General features: G+C 42.3%; 1 protein-coding gene across 7 annotated transcripts in view; it reads right to left on the minus strand.

Annotated features, from left to right (window-relative positions):
- The window catches only part of VEPH1 (ventricular zone expressed PH domain containing 1), a 197,960-nt gene that overhangs the window by 28,664 nt on the left and 145,435 nt on the right, over nucleotides 1–23,861 (minus strand). For all 7 annotated transcript variants that reach the window (XR_012788028.1, XR_012788027.1, XM_075570553.1 and 4 more), the window contains one exon: nucleotides 5,932–6,049. Coding sequence is in view for 4 of the 7 variants with exons in the window: in XM_075570553.1 (XP_075426668.1) it covers nucleotides 5,932–6,049 (118 nt within the window). In the remaining 3 variants the exon portion in view is untranslated. Of the gene's footprint in view, nucleotides 1–5,931; nucleotides 6,050–23,861 lie in introns of those variants that run through there.

Genomic DNA, 23,861 nt, shown 5'->3' on the forward strand with positions numbered 1-23,861 from the left:
GAAGTGAGTGAGGGGAGGTGATCACTCCGCTCCCCCGCTGACTGTAGCGGCGCCGTGGAGGGGAAGTGAGTGAGGGGAGGTGATCACTCCGCTCCCCCGATGACTGTAGCGGCGCCGGGGGGGGGGGTGGAGGGGAAGTGAGTGAGGGGAGGTGATCACTCCGCTCCCCCGCTGAGTGTAGCGGCGCCGGGGGGGGGGGGGTGGAGGGGAAGTGAGTGAGGGGAGGTGATCACTCCGCTCCCCCGCTGAGTGTAGCGGCGCCGGGGGGGGTGGGGGGGTGGAGGGGAAGTGAGTGAGGGGAGGTGATCACTCCGCTCCCCCGCTGAGTGTAGCGGCGCCGGGGGGGGGGGGTGGAGGGGAAGTGTGTGACGGGAGGTGATCACTCCGCTCCCCCGCTGAGTGTAGCGGCGCCGGGGGGGTGGAGGGGAAGTGAGTGAGGGGAGGTGATCACTCCGCTCCCCCGCTGACTGTAGCGGCGCCGGGGGGGGGGGGGGAGGTGGAGGGGAAGTGAGTGAGGGGAGGTGAAGGGGGGTGAAGGCCGCTCCCTCACCCGTCCGGCAGCTCCCTCACCCGTCCGGCAGCTCCCACGTGGAGGGGGGGGGGGGTGAAAGCGCGGGAAACAGGAAGAGGCGGAGCCTCCGGGACCGGTGGGGAAGAGAGCGGGAGATGTGCTGCTAATGTATGTAACACCGTGTGTGTGTGTGTGTGTGTGTGTGTGTGTGTGTGTGTGTGTGTGTGTGTGTGTGTGTGTGTGAGTGTGAGACTGTGTGTGTGTGAGACTGTGTGTGTGTGAGACTGTGTGTGTGACTGTGTGTGTGTGTGTGTGTGTGAGACTGTGTGTGTGTGTGTGTGTGTGTGTGTGTGTGTGTGTGTGTGTGTGTGTGTGTGTGTGTGTGTGTGTGTGTGTGTGTGTAGGCCAATGAGAGGTGTGGGGGGCGGGCCAAGGGGGTGGTGTGAGTGTGTGAGGCCAATGAGAGGTGTGCGGGGGCGGGCGGCCCAAGGGACCAATGAGATTGCCGCTAGGGACACCGGACATCCAGGCAGGCAAACATACAGTGCTTTCACTAATATAGTATAAGATTTGCTCGTTTTCTAGGGGTGATGGCGTTTTCTCTGGAGCGCTGAACATGATCTAGCCAGAGCAGTAGAGTTCTCTTCCGTTTGTGTTACCAGTGACGCTGCGATCATGGGATCACTCCGAGGAGTGGTCATTTGAACGCGATGTGCCGGAGGGACATGCGATTGGCTTGTATTGGCTAGTAAAGCTAGAAGTGAATTACGATGGGGGCTCTGTACAAAGGCGATTCTGGATTACAAGTGGAGCAATTAAAGAAATGCCAACTTTGCGCATCTCTGGGAGCAGCCGTGGATTTCAAAATCTGCTGCCCCTCGGCACTTCTGGCTGCCTCCTTGCTGTCTCCATGCTGCCGCCCTCCTCCCCTTTCCGATTTGCAGCATAACATTACGCCGCAGACATCACCAACGTGATGTTACATGCGTCTCGTTACCAGTTGCGTGACGCCGCAATGTCGCGTTGCCATGGCAACGAGACGCCATGTGACACCACGTTGGTGACGTCCATGTTGTAATTTGACGGTGTGAATCAGAACGAGGAGGGTGGCAGCAAGGAGGCAGCAAGGAGGCGCCCGGGATATGTAAGCGACTTCCCATCAGGTCCGAGAGCGCGGCAAATGTATATGGGGGCGGACATTTTTGCCGCCCCCAAATTTTGCTGCCGAAGGTCCGGTTCTAACGGGCCTAATGGGAAATCTACCACTGTGTCTGGGAGATATGTATACAAACTAGTTTACTTACCAGAAATCACTAGCGACATACGTAGCTAAGTCGTTATTCATGTTCTTAAATTTAGTGAGCGTCTTTTTTTAGTATTTGTATGGAGTGCTTCATGTCCCATTTTATGCATGTAAATATGTCACAAGTTCTTATCAAACCCAATTAAAAAGTACAAGAAAATAAAAAAAATTCCCTCTAACCATTATCCTTTTATCGCACTATTAATCAAATGTACAGCACATTAATGACATAAATTGTTGCACCGACGTTCATACAGACGGATGCACCTAGGAATGTTTGTATCGACTTGCATCTGTTTGCGCCAAGAAAAGCCTGATGGACAAATATGACGCATTAATAATGCACCAAGGAGTCACACGCTTGTATTTGAATATGCCATATAATAAAGCCCACTGTGCTCTGCTGACCACATCCAAACTCTGTTTCTAACCCCTTCCCTTAGCATCATTTCATTCTCTGTGGAAAAGGGGTTGACGTACTCACACCACAAGATAACAAGTTGGCTTTACACATTAGCGTACAGTGACCACTGGCTTGCTATACACCTGTTTTATGATAAAATCTCTTATAACAATGCTTTATACATAGCCTCCTCTATGTCAGTGTAGCAGGTCATTTTGCTCACATTTTTCCCCATGTGCCCCAGGACGTAGTAACTGCATCATGGGAACTAGTTCTCCGGGTGCCCCATAAAGTAGTGACTATATCATGCTGACCGGACTTGTTTTTTCAGGTTAGATTGCGTCCTGGGAGAACAGGAAACAAATGGCGGTGCACAGCCGAAGGAAACTCCACCAGGCAAGGTAATGGCAGTAAAACTTCTATTTATTGGCACATGAAGGTTAAAAAACACTCTAACGCGCTTCGCGCAGGAGGCGCGTACAGCGGGGCCTTAGCCTTAGTGCTCAGTGCTTCTCACCTTGTTGGTGACATGATAATGCCCTCAGGTAGGTGCAGAGCAAAAGTACAGGGCCTATTGACAGACCATAGCAAAACTCACGGGTTTGGCATTTTCTTTTAGTATTGTGTAGTTATTGTTTCACCTTGTTCAGTCAAACAATAAACTGCGTGGTCTTCAATGCAAATGCAGTTTGTCAATGTGATATTCTCACAGATTTTCAGATACAATTTATTACAATACATTTACTGCAAATGCAATGACAAGACAACGAAGAAGTTGGATACTTACTAAATGACACACATGTTATTGTATTAATAATAAATGAATTCTTCAACATTTATTGGATACTGCAGGTGAGCTAGTGAAGTATTTACTTGATTTTACTGTGGTTTAAAGTTTTAGATTTGGTCATTTGGGCTACAAAGACTCCAGGGGTTCTACTGTATGTATCAAAGCAATTTGAGCTAAATTTGGGCATTTTCTCACTGCATTGAAGTATCAAACCATTTTGCTCCAATTTTGACCCATTTGCCCAGGTTTGCACCTTATGGAGTAGGAGGCGTTGGGGAAGAGCTAGGTGGGAGTTTGGAAGAGTATGGTACACAGATTAGAATGAGATGCATCACATTCTGTGTCTCTGTGCTCCATTCTTTTTGCCTTTTATTTGCCCCCCCCCCCCCCAAAAAAAATCCTCCATTTTTATAGTGGCGTAAGTCTAACATACTGCATCAGATGGAAGAAACTGTTCTTACATACACCGCCGCAGCTCTGCTCCAAAAACACAGAGCACCTTCCACTACATTGATACAAAGAGTCTATGCTGTTATCCATTCTATATTTGCAGTTAGTAGAGATATTACATATCATAGTACCACGCGGCATGTCAATTCTACGGGAGAACAATGTATTCCCCAGAAATGGGAAACGTTAATGTAATACTTAGTAACCTCTTTAGGAACGTACTTTGACTGGTATGGTTAAACATACAATACACAGCTATATATTATATCCCAGTAGTGCATGTGATGTTTTTATTGCGACAGGGTTAACTCCAGCCTTTTGACACACATTTCATGAGGGAAAGTATTAAATGTCCAGGAGCACTCCACAATTTTAATTTTAAGATTGCATAAACATGGCCACAGGACCCCAGAGTAAGATAAAGGAATAATACTTTTGTCAGGAAACAATTACTGGCTGGAAAAATCACAATGCTTCAGTGTGCGTAGTTACTAGGACAGCAAAAGTAAGAGGGAACAGAAACCTTAATTTAAAAGATACTTTTGACATTCCTAACAACCGACCAAATTAAGAGTCGTTGCAAACTGTTCACATGAGATTCACATGATGGAGTCTGGAAGAGGACTGTGGTTTTCCCATCAGGGATTAGATTAAAGAAAAAGTGAAACGCTTCTGAGAACTGTAATAAACGGCTACTGCAGCCCACACACAATTAACCAGATTAAAATGTTAAAGAAAAAAGAATAAAGTGCCAGTTGAGAATGTTATCACAGTTGCGTCCCCTGATTACTCCTAATTGGAACTACAGCTGCATTTTTCCCAATTAGTTGTCAGCCCCTAACAAAAACTGCCAGTGGGAGGTGGAGCAGCAGCGACACGGGGTAGTTAAGAGAGCCAAGTCAAAGAACAGTCTGCCATATACGCATGTACTTAAACACCACCCGCTAGCCGTATTCACACACAATACACATCCTAGCACACAAAGGTAACCATGATATCAACCATAGCGGTCACTCTTCCAAGCGCCTCCAGTAACAGTCTGTCCATTAAGGAGCTGGGTGTCTCAACACTGAGAGCTATTGTGCCAATAACAAGTGCAGGGGCATCACAAATACACCTAGATACACACTGGAAGAAAGACGGGAACCGCAGGCCCTTAGATACATAGAGTAATTGGACAGCATGTTACAAGTGGTGGCTTTTGCAAAATATATGCGTTTCACTTTTACAATGTTCAAAATTGTTTTACATGGTAGAGTTTTTGGCTGTGTATGGTTGGCCATTTTAGGGAAACATTAAATGATGATAGTGCCGATTGGGGTACCATCGCACAGAAATTTAGTGCCCCGACCAGCACTATCGCCGTGTAATGAATTAGCCACTTAGATTTAAATATACTTGAGTATCTGGCGCCTTGTTACTTTCAAGCAGTTTGCAGCGTTGGTGCCTTCGACAACTGAGCATTTCCCCACACAGAATAATGCATGCACGTGGCTGGCTACCTACTGCCTGAATGGGCAAGCAATGTGGATTTGGTGTAAAGCTTATCTCAGCTTATTGTCTGCATAACACATCAAAGTGAGATTGAGTGTTTTTCTATTGCTACTTTAAAAACCCTTACTAAGTGGCACTGCTTTTAACTAATTTCAGCAAACACTGGTAAATACACTACTCTTTATTCCAAGTATTCAGATGTGCCATATTTTCTATGGTGCATTAGTATCAGATTTAGATGAACTTTATGAGATATTCTGTTGTAGGGGTAAAAACATTTTTAACTCTCCATCTAAATTGCATTGAAGCTTTAAAACAAACTAATTTTCTACCCATGTGCATGAACATACTATCTGCTGATTTTATTAAACTGTAAATGTGTTCAAGTTGCACAGAAGATATGTCTACCTTTTCTTCAAAGAAGATAAAGCAAACAACAGACCGTGTACTGTGCGTCTAAAACTGACGTCCTGCTTGGCATGCCAAGCGTGATACCACTTCGCCTCCACTATGCCGGCTGGGAGTTTGGTGGGTCTTGGTGCCGGGGGGGAAGGCAGTGCCTCTTACCTTCTCCTGCTCCTCATCTCTGGCATCATCTCCAGCTACATCGCGTTATTGTGACATTGCGGCATCATGTGACGTCTCGTTGTCGTGACGACGCGTTGCCATGTGACATCCCGTTGTTATTACGCTTTGTCATATGATGTCACTTTGTCGTGGCGAAGCGTTGTCACAGGGAGAAGATACCGGAGATGAGGACAAGGAGGAGATGCTGGAGCTCACAGAGGCCCTAGGCTCTGCCCCAGCAATCGATTTTAAATTTTGTGGAAGAGAACGCGGGGCCGCTGTAAGAGCGTGCGCTCGGTGCGACTGCGCCAATGGCACTGCCATCAACGCGTTCCTGCCACTATCCCTAAGGTTTTGAATGTAAACTCTTATCCCACTTGGTTTTATAATGGGAATAGTTCTTTATTGATTACCTGTTGCCTTCTCAGGATTGTTGCACATAAAACATTGCCACGACTCTGCTTCCTCACTGTATCCAAAAAGATCAAAAAACCTCACTTCTTCCAGATTCATGCGCACGAGATCCAGATCCTAGAACAAGAAATAAAAAAGAAGTATTATAACTTAGACACAGGACAGTTAAAAAAAGAACTGTACTGTAGATACAAATAATTTAAATATTTGCATTGAAACTTAAATCCAAATAGAGATCAATTTGGAAAATTGTGACATTTTTCAGTTTACTGCTGATTTCAGATTCCTCTTCCTAAACCATTTTCATTAATCGCTGTATTATCTCTACCTATACAAATATATATTTTACAGGCTGTGCACATTCATAATGGGAATTTGTGGCAGGCAAGAACGCACACTAAATAAGTTATGGTGGGTAAAAAAGTGACAAAAAACCCTCCACCGTACAGTATAAAGCAATTAAAAAGATCACTTGTGAGCACATTCACATGTCTCAGACAGATCTGCAACTCTGCGTTTCCCTGTTATCTCTTAGCATACAGTGCTTCCACTGCAGCCAGGGAGTCTGGGAAATTATATGTAAATGAGCACACAGTGTCACCGTTTATTTCAGTAAAGATGAAGACTTTGCTCTCTATGCCAACCTCAAGGTCATTAATATAAAAGTTCAAAAGCAAGGGTCCCAGTACCGAACCTTGAGGTACTTCACTTACAGCTTTAGCCCAACCTGAAATGGTTCCACTTATGATAACTCTCTGTTTATCCTTTAACAAGTTTTCAATCCAGGTGCAAATATTTTGACCTTTATTTTGTACACTAGCCTCTTGTGTGGAATCGTATTAAAAGCCTTTGCAAAATCTAAGTAGCCCACATCAACTGTATTACCATGGTTTAAATTCCTACTTACCTCCCCAAATAAATTAATACGGTTAGTATGACATGACCTATCCTTCATAAATCTATGCTGACTATTACTAATAATTTTGTTATCTATTAGGTATTCCTGGATATTATCCCGTACTAAACCTTCAATTAGCTTCCCCACTATTGATGGCAGGCTTACAGGCCTGTAATTCCCTGATTGGGATCTAGCTCCCTTTTAAAATATAGGCACCACGTCTGCATTATGCCAATCTTGTGGTACTGAGCCTGCGAAAATGGAGTACTTTAATATTAAATATAACGGTTTGGCTATTGCTGAACTTCGTTCCTTAACAACCCTTGGGAACATGCTATCAGGACCAGGTGCTTTATTTACTTTAATTTTATCAAGCCACCTATGCACTTATTCCTCAGTTAACCAATTGTTCATTAATATAGATGTTTTGGCTTCCTCCTGTTGCAATGTTTTTGCAATTGACTCTTCTTTGGTAAATACAGAGGCAAATCATGTATTTATTACTTCTGCCTTTTCCTCGTCTCCAATAATTTGCCTGCCATACTCAAAGGGCCCTACAGTATATTATTTTTTCTAATCTTTTTGTTATTAAGGTACTTAAATAGCTTTTTAGAGTTGATCTTACTTTTTATTGCAATCCTTTTTTCGTTTTCAGTTTTTGCAAATGTGATTCCCCTTTTGCAACTTGTGCTATATTCCTTATAATTTTGATACGATGCCTCTGTTTCTTCTGACTTTAAGAATCTAAATGCTTGCCTCTTCCATTCAAATTTCTTCCCTTATGTGTTTATTTTGCAATGTTGGTTTAGACTTGTTTCTTTTATAATTATTACCCAATAGTAAGTGTACTTATCTTACAAGGTTTTAAAGACTGCCGATTTATCGTCTACTTTTTATTTTTTTCCAGCAAAAATGTTATCCCAATGTATTCCTTGTAGATTATTCTTCAATTTATTCAAATCGGCCTTTTAAAATGTAAAGTCTTTGTTCAACCTGTATAACATGCTTTTTGATCCTTTATTTCAAATGAGACCATGCTATGATCACTGTTTCCCAAATGTTCCTTGACATGAATATTTGTTATTACTTCTACATTGTTTGATATTACCAAATCCAGTGATGCCCCTCTCCTGGTTGGTTTCTCAATGCTTTAGGTCAGAGGTGTGCACACTGGGGGGCGTGAGATTTTTTTGGGGGCGGAGATGGTTGCAGAGGTCCCACACTCTTCCCCAACGCATTTAAATTAAATGCCGGGGGACCGCGCGAGGCCTCTGCAACCTCTACTTACCGAGAGGCTTCAGGACGGCTTCAGGACGCGTGACCATGGCAAATGACGCCACGGGGTCATGTGACGTCACGATTGCCGTGGTAACGAGACATCAAATGACGCTGAAGGTCACATGATGTCACACATCCCCGCGGCATCATCTGACGCTGCACCGAGGTAAGTGGGGGGGCCGACAACTGAGGAGAGCATGCATGGGGGGCGCAGCAAGAAAAGTTTGCGCACCCAGTCAATAATTAAAATCACCTGTTATGAAAACATGACCTAGTTTCGTGCCTTCTCCATTTGCAAAAGTATTTTGGCTTCCTCAATCTCACAGATATTTGGTGGTTTATACAGTAGCATACCCCCACTAACATTTTCTTTGTTCTTTTACCTCCACTGCTCATTTCTATCTACAAAGTCTCTACATTTTCATCATTCCCTTCATAAACATCTTCCCTTATAATATGTTTTAAATCCGGTTAAACATACTCCACCTCCTCTTCTATTTGCTCGATCTCACCAACAAAAATGAATAAGCCTCTAAATTACAGTAACTGCCCAGTCATGAGTTTCATCCCACAATGGCTCATTCATAGATACAATATCATATTGCTTGCTTCTAGCTATTAAGCTGAGCTCCCCCATTTTATCTGTCAGGCTACTTGCATTAGCAAGCACTTAAGGTTTTTACCAGTCTACTATTGTTATTTTATCCGCTCATGCATTTGTACTCCAATTGAATTTAGTTTTTAGAAGTTTACTAGCATTATGTGCATTTAATATGGGTGCTTCCCTGCTTGTCAAACTCCCACTTCCCCCCACTACACCTCCATGACCCATCACCATTTCCCCAGTCCTATCAATTCTGTCTAGTCCCTTACCTCTTGTTTGTACCTTCCCCCTGTTTCCTAATTTTAAATCTCCTCCAGCCTTTTGAACATCCTCCCCCCTAGCACAGAAGATCCCTTTGCGTTGAGGTGCAATACATTCCTAGGAAGTGCTATCCCATGGGGGAAAGAATAAGCAGTGCACTGTCAAGTCGGCTCCATCGATTTTCTTCGCAGTGCACCGCTTATTCTTTCCCCCATGGGATACCACTTCCTGCATTTGATTACAAGCTGGGAGCACGCTACTGTCGGATTTACAAACAACACGGTCGTGAGTACTATACAAAGTGTTTGCATTATTGATGTTCATGGAATTTCTTTAAATTGTTTAAAGTCTAACTCCAGGAGGCATCACCGTTATGTCGTGAGGGGGTCTGTGTTTTCCACTTTCGTGGTCACACAGACATCCCCTCTGGGTACAATTATTAAGGTTTTATCTTCAACCTGGGAGTACAAAATATGACTTTTTTTCCCACATACAGTATGAAACTGTTCTTGTTTATCCTAATATATTTTCGCTTTAAAATCTGTCATAAATCATGTGTTATATGCGTCATATATAGAAGACACTTATGGATCATAAATTGTACACTCTAGAGCACTGATATTGAACTGCGGTTCCTTTTTTCTACGTGCAATCCATTCCTACTATAAAGATAGCACCTCTCAGAGAAGGACTCCCAGGGCTCTAAAATAACAACAACAATCTGCTTCCTACACCAGTTTCTTAACCATGCATTAACCTCCCTAAGCTCCAACTGCATCTTTGGGGTAGTGCATGGCACTGATAGTATTTTGGGGAATACGACCTTGAAGGTCCTTGCCTTAAGCTTGCAGCCTAGATGCCTGAGATCATTTTAGGACCTTCCATCAGCCATTGCTGCCAACGTGTACCATGACTGCCTGTTGAGTCCCAGCACCTCCCAACAATCTGTCTTCCCCAGTGTTTCCCAGCCAGGGTTCCACAGCATCCTGGGGTTCCATGAGAGGATCAAAAGGGTGCCCCGGTTTTCCCCGTTCTCCCAGAGCATTGAGAGAGCAGGGCTGTTTCCTCCATCCTGATTTGCTGCATTATATTAGCAAATCAGGAGGAGGTGAAAAGAGTCTGCGGAGCGTGGCCAGTAGAGGTGAGGCTGTGTATATTTGTTCTATTTTGTTTTCTGTGACTTTCTGCCCGCTGTCACCCTCTAACTCCCTTGCCCCTTCTGACTCTCTTCCCCCTCTCACTGCCTTGACCATCTGACTCCCTTGCCCTCTCTCAATCTCTTGCCCCCTCTGATTGTCTGTCTCCTATGGCAGTCTCTCTATCCTGTGTTTTCTATGACCCTGTCCTGCTGTAGGGGTGCCTCAGCAACTGAGCACTGTGGTTAGGGGTATCCTGAGAGAAAAAAGGTTGAAAACCACTGGTCTACACGGTCTTCAAAGTGCCGAACCCGAGCACATGGGAGACAACAACCCGTTGGGTTAAATACCATGATGTCCATCTGCCCAAGTCCTTGTGCACATTCCAGAGTTATCCTATTGCACCACTAAAGACTCTGGTCTTTCTGATTTACCTGTGATGTTACCATTTTGCCGTCACTAATACATCATAACCCCAGACGGCTGTCAGTCAGCTTTTCCAACTTCTATTCCTTTCAACAAATTACTCTACATTATTTGGGGCCAACTGCAAGAAAAGCATGGTCGCCTCCCAACTTAAGCAGACCACTGGGGAGTTGCATGTTATCCATTGGATTGTAGCAATGTACCACAAAAAAAAATCTTTGTTGTTGAAAAGAAAATGTATTCAAAATAATGGCTGGTTTCCACACTTCAGCAAAAACAATAAGATCAATTACATTAGTGCGAAATGAAAGTGGCAATACACATTTCCTTTCAGGAATCTGCAGCCAAAAAGAAAACTGGGATCAATTTCATGACTTCAACAAGCAAACAAATGTAACCACTAAAGCGGCCAGATTATAAGAGGCAGTAAAACAAAGAACACATTATTAGTGAGTATATTTAAAGAACAATCGTTGAGAAATTCTTTAATAATATCAAGTTTGAGACACCGACAAAAGGTTTATCTGAGAATTAAGAGTAAATTAACCAACTTTAGGAAAAAATAAAAACATCAAACTTATATGCATTTGACAGTCCATCTCTGGACCCTTTTCAATCTGCTACAGTATGAAGCTGTTTCCACAGTGCTAGAGAATGAAGAAATAAATCATTTAGTCGAAAATCTTCTCCAGCACGGGGATGCTGATTCACAGCATATTGAATGATAGCTTTAAAACAGTAAGATGCATGAAAGAAAGAAAAAAGGCATTTGAGAACAAAATTGAAGCAGAATTATTTGTATTCTGTGTCAATATATTAGTGCACTTTGCACCTATTTTGTCCTGTGTATAGGTCTGGAGGAGCGGCTCAGTGAGTAAAGACACTGACTCTGGTAACAGGAGCCTGGTACAAATCCTGGTATCCGCTCTGTGTGACCTTGGGCAAGTCACTTTATCTCCCTGTGCCTCACGCTCATCTGGGCAGGGTCTGTGTCTGTAACAATCCAATGTGATGCATACCACGTGCTATGCTGTAATTGTAACGCGCTTTGAGTCCCATTGGGAGAAAAACTCTATATGAAATAAAGTTATTATAACATCAGCCTGTGACTTGGGAAGTGTCAATAGGAGCCGTTACGTGACCTGCATATTGTAATGAGATGTATCAATTTCTATAACTCAATCTGTCCTGTGTATAATAAATCTCTGCCAGGTCTGATGTAGTATAAACCTCGCTGGCTAACAACCTGAATGAAATGTCAGAAACCTGATTAATGAGATTGTTACATTTGAGGCATAGGTTATTTATTTATACAATATTTCACCAGGAAAAAAATACATTGAGAGTCACTTCTCATTTTCAAGTATGTGTTCTCATTGCTGCTACTTTCGTAAGTTGCTATTGCTTGAATATGACCAGTCTTTATTTAGTGTTTTGAAGAAAAAAAATACAGGTTTATTTAACAGTACAAGCGGTCGTCGCTTTTCTGACGGAATGCGTCCCAGCTAACCGCCGTCGGTTAACGGGCCGGCGGATTGCGGGTCCCATGTTAATTGGCGGTAGTGACTGTCGGAAAAGCAGATTCGGCGTCGGTTAATGCGTCCGAGGGACTGCATTATGCGGCGTCGGATAACCTGGCCGTCGGTAAGCGAGGAACACCTGTACTACACTTTTAGCTGATAGATACAAAATTACACAAGCAATGTTATCACGAAAGAGATTTGATTACCAGTAAAACATTACAAACTTTACAGAAGCAGCAGTCCTGCACTCACTGTATTTTGTTTAGCTATAAACTGCCAATTGATGCGTTCTCCTGTGAGCGAGCGGTGAATCTCCTGCTCTTGCGGCGATCGAAATGACTGACTTCTGACTCTGTGCTGCAGTCTGTGAAATGCAGCAGGTGCAATTTAACCTTATATTACTACGTGTAACACATTATTGTTACTGCTTTCAGCTTGCCAATACACAGCCTGCTGCTTGAAACACTGCAACAGATCTGTTTGTGATACTTTGTGGCCAAAGGGTAGAGCTAAAAAACATGTGTGTCAGAGCCTGCTTCCAAAGAGGAAAACGATGTGACTTTTAAAGTGTTGCTATAGCAACCACAGGATGTTAAGTACTGTTTTTTTTTTTTAAATCATTAAAAATGGCATTAGGAGTTGAAAAAAATGCAGTCAGTATTATCTAATACTACAGCACTGATTTATTTATTTAAAAAACAACAAGAAGATATTGGATGTTTTGCTAAAGTATTTAGAAATACTAACTATATACTTAAACTAACTGATGAAATAGTGCCAAACAGCTATATTTAACCTGTTACACATCTCTACCATTAATTCACTATTGACGCCACCTTTAAATTTGCCAATGACATCACTACATTCTTAAAACCATGATCAATCATTGTAATTCCTGCCACTGTATGTCTGTATGATGTAATTGCTGCTTTAATTAATATTAGTGTAGTGCCGCCAATCCAGTGAAATCATCGCGAATTGCTCCTTGATTAATAAAAACATAAGCACTTCAAAAAGGGGAAGCATTATTGCGTCTGGTATATTCATGCTAGGGAAATCAATGTTAAAATCTATTTTCTGTCTCTGAAAAAATAATGAAGGAGCAAAACCATTGGCAGCTGTACCTCTACCAAAAAGCCAGAGAGTTAACACAAACACATTCAATATATCCTGCATGTCTCCTGGAGTAAATATCAATATTTTGTGACTATTTTAAGTATTGCTCAAGTCAGTAGATTTTGGAAGTAGTTACAAAACCATTTCTGCTATAACTCTTTATTCCCCAAACTCTGATAATAAATAGTTGTGTCATTTACTGGAAAATGTGCGCACATCTGGAAATACTTACAATTTTTGGGGGGCAAATTCAGACCTATGAGCTTGCCAAATGCCTTCTTTATGGCATAACCGCTCCGTACTTCCAAATCTACTGGCTATTATGTGGAGAGCTGTGCCAGTGCTTTATATACAATGAGTCACTATACGGGACATCTTGCCAATTGATCAATTCAAACGCCGCGGGACACAAGACTTGGCGAGACCAAAAGCATCAACAACAACCATTTCGATTTTAAAGAAGTTTTGGGGGGAAAAGAATTCCCCATCTCTCCTGAGAATTGATATTTTGCTCTGTATAAGTAATACTTTGGACAAGATCTGGATGGACCAAAACATCTGTATGGTGTGTAACATTGTAGAAAGCACTACCTGCTATAATCACTAAACTGCTACAGTTTAACAAACATTTCGTGCAGTGCAGATTGATTGCCGGTTGTATCTTTTAATGGTCCGACATAAAAGTTATTTGTCGATAAAATGATAGTGTAGGGATTCTGAATCTGTACAGAAGGGAGTACAGAAGTACTGACAATTGAAGATACTTAAGGGGTCTCCCTTTGTCTTATGCTGTCTTATATTTGCTGCTCTAATTCCCATTGTATGTATTTATTTTCCCTGCATTGTAATTTTACAAAGTGTTGCATACACTGTTGGTGCTACAGTATATAAATGATGCATGCTGCTGTATAATGTTTCTATAAACTGGTCATTTTTAGGAGAACAATATTTTGTTCCTTCTTAACATGAATTGCTGCTATATATAGACGTTAGAGGGTTGCTCAACTCCAGTCCTCAAGCTCCCCGCAACAGGTCAGGTTTTCAGAATATCCCTGCTTCAGCACAGGTGGCTCAATCAGAGGGTCAGTCTTTAACTTTGACGCACTTACTAGAATTCCCTTCTACTGTCTCTATATGTTCCCCTACCTACCAATTACCTACTACCTCCTCTTCCTTAATGTTACTCTTATGTCTGAAGCACTTATTCCCATGACCTGTTTGTCACGGTAACTTATGACAAGATATAATTTACACCAAAATAACTGGGTTGAACTGAACACGGCTGAGATATGATAAAATATAATTTATTCCTTGAAAAAGGTGAACACACAAGATATACAAATAACAGACAAAATATAGACACTTACTTAAAGGGTTTGGACAAGAAAGCCATCAGGATACAGGATTGGCAATTTCTTCCATAACACAGGTTCAGATGTAGTCATCACGAAAAGCACAAAAGACAATTGAGTAAGGGCTGAGCCTGGTTTAAATACCATCTCTTAACCCTAGGCGCCGAGCTGGCTAGCAAAATCTCTTTGAAGTAGATTCTTCTTCCCTTGCAAGTGTGAACTAGGACACTTACAAACCACTGAGCCTCTTTTGTTCTTGGCCCTAGTGTAAACAATCAGGGCGGTTAACCTTTGATCAGAGGGTTTATGCTAAACCATCCGGCTGCCCTTCCTGACCTATTAGCATAGCAGATGGGGTCTGCATCCTCATATCGGATCCAAAATACTATACACAGCTTAATATCTTCACATATTAATAGTTTCCGTTCTGGTGGGCTCAGTGGGTCGAAACCTGCCAGTTTTTAATGCCAACAGTGACTCTACATTTTGGCCAAGTTTCAGCTCTCTGCGACCCCCAGAACCGGAGATACATAAATGCACTTTAAAACACTTTTTAAAATACAGGATTCGTCCCTTTAAAAATGAATCTCTGCTTTTCACTCATTCCCCATTGAAAACAACGGGCTCCGCCGCCATAGGCTTCAATGGAGCAACTCTGCCGTTGCAGTCAATGGGGTTCCCTGCCATAGGCTTTCAATGGGGGAACCGCCGCCATTGAAGTCTATGGGAAAAACCTCAAATCTTTACACTCGCCCATACTCCGTCTGGTTGTTCGGAGAGGGTTGGGAATGGCCATGCATTAATGCCGGAACCTTGGCTACATGCCACCCAAATCCCAGTCCTCTGGTCCTTCCGGAACCGGAGATATGGACTTACATTTTTCACCATTTCGCACTTAGCCGTTTTCACGCCACGCGGCTTTTCCCCATTGGAATCAATGGCTGGCCCCGCCATAGACAATGCATGGGCGCACGCCGCAATTGGATTCAATGGGGCCTCCGCTCCGCCATTAAAGTCAATGCGCGACCCTCTATCTCCGGTCGACCCTTTACGGGGGTCCCTCATTCCCGGACCCGGTGAGAGCAGGGGGTGGCCAAATGGGGTGTAACCCCTTTAATCCCTGGCCAAACCCCCTCTCCCTTGACACTGTTATTTATATTATTTGTTATTTATATGATTACAACATGTATTACTACTGTGAAGTGCTATGTATATTTATGGCGCTATATAAATAAAGACATACAATATGTGTATGTATATATATATATATATATATATATATATATATATATATATGAGGTACTGAAGAAGTAGATCTATTGATTATGTAAATATGTTGGACCTTTGACCTTTTCTGGACCTGCTTATATCGCAAATCCGTTCTAGTTTCATTCTACCAAGTTGAATGAAGTGAGCCACATTTTTCCAACACATTTTACTTGGTTTGTCAGCTTGTCGGCGTGTGTCAAGCAGTGTGTTTATTTGTCATGCTGTCACTCTCCACATGCATCAATGCGTTGCGTGTCACTGCTTGCTTCGTGTTTCTGTGTGGGAATTCTTGAATGACAGAGTTGCTAATTCCCCGAAGACCACGGGTTAATCATGCAAACTCCAGATGTTAATGCAGACCCTGGCATAAGTGTAATATATTTATATCCATGCACCCTGCCCTTGGTTCGGAACTGAGGTGCATATTTCACATGTGAGGTGGGAATTCGGCTTGCCAAAAAAACTTTTATTCATTTTTACGTGTTTTTTTTTGTTTTTAACTTCTATGGGAATCATTTATCAAGAACAATTTGCCCTATTTTTTATATAAAACATTGGATTTAGGATGTACACAGAAGTGATCACCATGAATTTCACTTGTCCAAAACACATATTAAGTGTGTTTGTTACATTCATGATATACCATCAAGTGGCTTTTATGCTTATGTGTCAAGATATATTGCAATCCTCTGTGCAGGCATTAATACTCAATTCTGAGAAGACCATCAATTTGTCATTATTTTAACAGGGGAAAGAGGTTTAGAAAAAAATATCTAAAGCATCATTTATTGTGGCACCTTACTAAATACCTAATTTAAAATTACTAGGACATATTTAATTGGTTCATTAAACCAACGATCGTTTCATTAAAGAATATTTAAACATGCAATGCTGCTTTAATCAAAGGGAAATGCAAACTACTGTCCCTATATATCATAATGACGCTTCAGCAATCATATAATTATTGTCAGGGAGCGGTACATTTGCAGTTTGTCAGGCAAAGTAACCATACATGTTGACGTGATTAGTGAAGAACTATATGTGTACAGATATCCAGAAACTGGACAAACCTTAATGCAGGGGGGCTCAACTCCGGTCCCCAAGAACCCCCAATAGGTCAGGTTTTAAGGATATCCCTGCTTCAGCAAAGACTGAGCCACTGATTGAGCCATCTGCACTGAAGCAGGGACTGATTGAGCCACCTGCGCTGAAGCAGGGACTGATTGAGCCACCTGCGCTGAATCAGGGATATCTTGAAAAGCTGACAGTTGGGGGGGTCTTGTGTACTGGAGTTGAGCCCCCCTGCGTTACTGTGTTCAGACAACTGCTACTGTATGTAATAAATGTTAAACATTGTACGTTTATCGGTAACAAGCACCATTAATTGGATAGACACTTCATAAGAGCACGGCAAGCGATTAACTCTGTTATTTTACTCTCCCAACTTTCCTTACACCATAAAACTGACATACTGTACACATAAAATAATCCTTTATGTAATAATGCTATAACGAAAGCACTGCCGTGCGGTAACGTTAATCTTGTTCTGCCACTGGCCCCAGCGAAAGCGCTAAGAATGAGTTACTCCTGGAAAAACTGATACTGTGACTTCGTGTTCTCAGCTACAGCCATCACAGAAATTAGAATACTTAAGGGTATTCCACATCCTGTGGTAAATCATCCTGGAGCTCATTAAGCTTTACTCTGTCAGCCTGCAAGAAGTCTGTTTTAGCCTGATTTTCTATGGAAAAAGGCTTAAGAAAATTCCTTTGTCTACATGTCTCTGCTTCCCCCCCCCCACTTCCCCACTTTAAGCAGAAGGACCATTTACTCAGCATCACTGTGTTAATTTGCAGTGTGTTGCCTACTATTACATACCCTACCACCAGCAGCCTGGTACTTGCAAGGCTCCTGAATATGGCTTCTGAGCATATCCTTTAGTAGCTGGCTCTGAATTACCATAAATACTGCCATATTACCACAACTCACTGCACATACTGTACATCTGTTGCAGAAGTCACATATGTGATGGCTACCAGTTCGGGCACTGATTTAGCGATACCGCTGGGGGGGGGGGGGAGAAAGGGAAGCAAATAAACCCGATCCACTGACACACGAGCCAAATGACTCTTTTCATCAATCAAATTAAAATGGTATTTTTGGATCTTGAAGCATAGCCTCAATGACGTCTCTAGTGACCTGGCTAATGTCAACCAGATTGTACATGGGATAACATTTTTGAAGCTAGATAAAGCTCCATATGGTTTACATAGGTTAAATGACACTATACTCTACCAATTCTCATAGAAGCCCAAAAACCTTTGCTCGATGGGAGAGTATGTGGACTAACTAACTGGTGGGTGATGAAATCAAGGGAGTCTGTATAATACACAAGAACCAATATCTATAGATAAGGGAAGAGGAAATATGATCAACTATTGCAATAGTTCCCCAGCATAAGCACTATACATTCGGTGACTAGCCCCTTTATAACACTTACATCTAATAACTGGTACCTTTAAGGGGAAAATATTTCCTCAGTTAGGATGCAAAGCTGCAGACCAAGCAATATCCTACATGTGTTTAAAAAAAATAATCAGTTCTGTACTATGAGAAAATACTTGTTGCATTTTTTTTTCAAACTATGAATTACATTTTAATGTGTTATAATGTAACAGGCCTTTTTTTGTTTCTATAGCAACCATTTACAAAGTCCCAGATACTGAGTCAATACTCCTCTGCAGCCATTTAGTGAACCCCCCAGCCGAATCTTCGCTGATCAATCACAGGAGAACAGATCGATCGGCAACTTAGCTTATTACTTATCATTGTGTGGATTGTAATTATGCACATATTAAAGGGAGGGGGGGGGGGGGGACGTCAGCTTGGCCAACTTCTTTAAGATGTATCGGGTGCAGTGGATTTGAGTCAATAAAATGAAAGCCAAAAAAACAGCTTTTTTATTTTATTGCCTAGCTGAATGATGTGAAACATTTTGAGAGAAGAAATATTGAATTGTTTAAAATGTAATCTGTACCCAGGTGATTTTTCTTTTCAACTTTTGAAAAGGTCCTAGAATGAATTAGTAACTGTTTGCTATGAATCTGTGATCAAAAGGCTGTTACAAAAGAACTCACTTTGGCACACCTCATTTAGGCAGGCATGTCACGTGGGCTACAAATGAAAAAGAACTGATATGTATATATTTCACCGTAACCAGATTGGAAAAAGAAGACTTGGTGCTGCAATGAAGATCGTCAAAACAATTGTATTGGAACAACCATAAACATCCAACGTTTTGGTCCCACTGTGGGACCTTCCTCAAAGTGTTGTAGGGAGAACTTCATTGGTTCCTAATAATTATTTTTCTAAAGAAGCGGTTCCCAACTTTTGTGTTTTTTTTACATTGTGCACCCTCGGCTAGAAAATATTTGTTCCGTAAACCCCTAATTAATAAACCATATTGCCTACTCATCAGTATAATGCCAACAAAACAGTTGGACCAATTCCATGTCTAACGATAATGCCAGAAGATATTCAGTATTTTAATAAATCTGGCACACAAGAGCTGTGGTGGGATTCAGCCGGTTTGCACCGGTTCGTGCAAACTTGTTCCTAGAATTTCCCCCTGCGCCCCCCTGTCTGCACTCCCCCCTGCTCGCGCCCCCTCTTTACATGTCTCCGGCATCAAATGACGCCGAAAGGTCACGTGATGCGGCATCGCGTGACCCTGCGGAGTCATTTGACACCACGTTGCCATTGCGACATGTCGCCAGAGACAAGGTAAGTGAAGTTACAGAGGCCTCACGCAATCCTGCAGCATTTAATTTAAATGCCTTGGGGAAGAACACAGGGCCTCTGCAACCGTCGCCCCCCCCCTCAAAAATAACGCGCCGCTCAGTTTGCGCACCCCTATCTTAACCAATCATGAATAACCCCAATAACCCCACCCCCTTCCAACAATGCTTATAATTTTCATTTTGTCCCATTTAGTCAGTAGCTGAAGAAGAGATCACACAAGCGCTCCTCAAATTAAAACTAAGCAGCCAATGTGGACCTGACCTGCTATCACAGCTCCCATGAGCTCGGTGCCCCAGCCATTGCCAAACCACTTGCCTCCTTGATCAACTCTATTTTGTTTGCAGGCCATTCCAAAAGGCCTGTAAAACTGCCAGAGTTGTCCCAATCTTCAAAAATTTGGATGGAAACACTGTCTCAAACTACAGGCCAATCTCTCGTCTCCTAATACTATCCAAAGTCATGGAAAATGTGTCCACTCCCACTTAAGTGATTACTATAGCAAGATACATTTCCTTAGCCAAATCTAATCTGTCTTTCACCCAAAACACTCCATGATAACTACCCTCCTAAAAGTTTGCAATGAGATTCAGTGTGGCATGGAACTGGGACAATTTACTGGTGCAATATTCCTAGATTATGCAAAGGCTTTTGATACGGTTGATCATGTTATCTTGTTAAACAGGCTCCAGTGCTCTGGAATAGGGGAACGTGCTTGAAACTGTTTTCACTCCTATCCAACAGCTACAGTAGATCCCAATGTGTGTCTCTTGAGATCTAACTCCAATTCCTTGGATGTCACCTGCAGTGTCCCGCAAGACTCTTCTGAGGCCCCTACTCTTTTCAGTTATTAATGATCAACCTATTGAAGCTCCTGTAAGGCAGCTTCAATGCACATGTACTGTATGCAGATGGCACAATCTTATATACACACATCCCTTGCCTCTCTGACCTTGGACACATACTTCTATCTGATTTTTCAAGACTTGAAAACTGGATTCCTCAAAACAAACTGTTTTTAAACACTGACAAAACTGTAACGATAGTATTTGGGACTAAGACTAAATTTCTAAAGCTATCAACGACAGAGCTACATATCATAACCAACTCTTACACCATCATAGCCCCTATCACTAGTTTTAAATATCTGGGCAAATGGTTTAACTCCCATTTAAAATTTGGGTTGCATATTGATACCCTGACATCCAAAACCTATGCCAAACTAGGTGCACTTTATAGGAACAAATCCTGCCTAAACTAGCTGGTCAGAAAGTGAATTGCACAGCAGATGCTAATGTCAATTACAGTATAGACTATGATGACATAGCATATGGTACAGCACCCCAAACTCACCGTAGCAAACTAGACACCCTTACAACTCAATATGCCGCTTTTACCTCCAATGTAACTACAACACACATCACTGTGAAATACTCAAAGAACTAGATTGGCCATCACTTGAGTATAGGCATCAAGTTCATTTTTCCTGTCTTGCCTTCAAATACTTTCTGTGCAAGCTACCCGTCTATCCGAACAAGCTCCTCACCCCTACCACATGCAGCACTTATCTCCTGAGATCTGACTCCAAAAGACTGCTCATGATCCCAAGGTTCAACAAAGAATCCGGCCGCTCCTCCTTCTCTTACCGTGCACCCCACAACTGGAACAATCTACCAGAGGCTGTCAAAGCCGCCACCGGTCTAAGTTCTTTGAAGAATTCAGCTGAATCACATTTGAATCTGGTCTGTAACTGTTACATACGCCTATAACATGTTATCTTTAACTGTTCATTCAATGTCTTTAAATATAATGTACAACCCTGTTCATTTAATGAAACCATGTATCTGTCATCATAACTGTGCCCAGGACATACTGTTCTTGAAAATGAGAGGTAACTCAATGTTTTATTTCCTGGTAAAACATTTTCTAAATAAATAAAACCCATAGGGGTTCCCGAAAACTTTGGTCGGAATCACGAGTCTAAAGGATGCTTAACTATTACATTTCTCCATAACTCCTGGCTTGTATACAGAGCTCTGTAGGGAATGTGACATTGGCATGAGACTAATTCTAATGGTGCGCTGACAATTCTTTCTCTTTTATTTTTATTAGTTACATGCCAATTACTTCTTAATCACTTAATCATTGATTATATTACAATATTATGTAATATAATGCTGGGGGATTTTGCAACACGATGCTTTGTGACTAGTTCCGAGCCCCTGTTGCACTGCAGTGGTTAAAAAACAAAAGTCAAAACATTAACAACAGGGTATGATTTACTTTGGCATTCATGTTACATTAAAGGATCAGAAAACATTCGGCCAATGAGATCTCTTCGTTAGCTTTCACGCCCCTTCCTTATTGTTTCTGGTAAGCAAAATTCTATGTCCTGCACGTGAGTCATTAAAACAGTAAAGACACGGTCATTCTTTCTCCCCCATTAATTACTGAGAAAATGTGTTTTCCCTTAATAACATTGAACGTTTTCACGGTCTTCTAGAAATCCCTTTTCCATAATTCTGTATGTCATGAAATTCCATTCCTATGCCATAAAAACCACTTTATATTCAATCAATTATATTGGGTTTTTTTTCTTTGTGTTGCAACCATACACTGGCGACACGTTTTATTGAAGCACGGCTAGCACCGCAAGCCGGGGGATGCCCCGGCGTGCTAGCCGCACTCCCTCAGCGTGCCGCGCATCACCGATGCGCGGTCACGCGTCATCGGGTGCCTGCGCCCCCTGCACGCGCGTCCAGGGCCCTGGTGTCCCGCGATGTGGGGGATGCGGCAGGGGGTTCCGGGGGACCCGGCGGACCCGGCAGCGGGAGGGAGAGCGCCCCGATCGGAGGGCGCTCCTCCGCTGCTTCGGCGCGCGCCCGGCACCCTCCGGCGCGCGCCAGGTTACTGCTGCGGCCGAGAACAGGCAAATGCTCGAATAAACTCGGCCGCAGCAGTACTTCAATCTGACTTTTTGAGACTTGAAAATTGGATTTCCCAAAACAAACTGTTTCTAAACACTGACAAGACTGTAACAATGGTATTTGGGACCAAGTCTAAATTTCTAAAGCTTCCAATGAAGGAGCTACAGATCAGAACCAATGCTAATAAAACCCTAACTCCTGTTACTAGTTTCAAATATTTGGGCATATGGTTTGACTCCCATTTAACATTTGGGTTGCACATTGATACCCTGACATCCAAAACCTATGCCAAACTAGGTGTACTATATAGGAACAAATCCTCCCTAAGTCTGCTAGTCAGAAAGCGCATTGCATAGCAGATGCTGATGCCAATTATAGACTATGGGGAAATAGTGTACGGCACGGCACCCCAAACTCACCTTGGCAAAGTTGATACCCTCTACAACTCAATATGCCGCTTTGTCCTCCAATGCAATTACAACACACATCACTGCAAAATGCTCAAAGAACTAGATTGGTCATCACTTGAGTCTAAGTTAATCTCTCCTGTATTGCCTTCATATACTTTCTGGGCAAGCTACCCGTCTATCCGAACAAGCTCCTCACCCCTACCACACGCAGCACTTATCATCTGAGATCTGACTCAAAAAGACTGTTCATGGTCCCAAGGTTCAACAAAGTATCCGTCCGCTTCGCCTTCTTTTACCGTGCACCCCACAACTGGAACAATCTACCGGAGACTCTCAATTTCGCCACCAGTCTAAGGTCTTTCAAAACTAAAGCGGTCTCACATTTTAACCTGGTCTGTAACTTATATACGCCTATAATATATTATCTTTAACTGTGCATACAGTACAATGTCTTGTAATGTATATAATGTACTGTACAGTATAACCCATTTTACTCATTGTAACTATGTATTTGTAACCATGTATTTGTCATTATAACTAATAATTATGTGCCATGGGCATACTTGAAAACGAGAGGTAACTCTCAATCTATTACTTCCTGGTAAAACTTTTTATAAATAAATAAATAATACGTAGTTACGAGTGACAGGAATAGGCCTCTTTATAATGTACTGTACTGATTTGTGGCCTGAATTTTTGTCTAGGGAATGCTGATTCAGGATGTATCACTGAGACCCAAGATGGCCAACGGTAGGGTTATATACCCAGAAACTGAGAATCGATGCAGCTTTAGCATTTGCTATATCTAAGGTCACACATAGCTGCGCGTTACTGTATTTGGTGTTTTTGCAGTGCTCCAAAAAGGAAAATGCATTCTGTGACAGGGTAAATAAAAGCCACCAGCTATATGCCTGGCAGACATATGTTTAGT

Source organism: Ascaphus truei, chromosome 14, assembly GCF_040206685.1.
Source record: "Ascaphus truei isolate aAscTru1 chromosome 14, aAscTru1.hap1, whole genome shotgun sequence".
Classification (NCBI taxonomy): domain Eukaryota; kingdom Metazoa; phylum Chordata; class Amphibia; order Anura; family Ascaphidae; genus Ascaphus; species Ascaphus truei.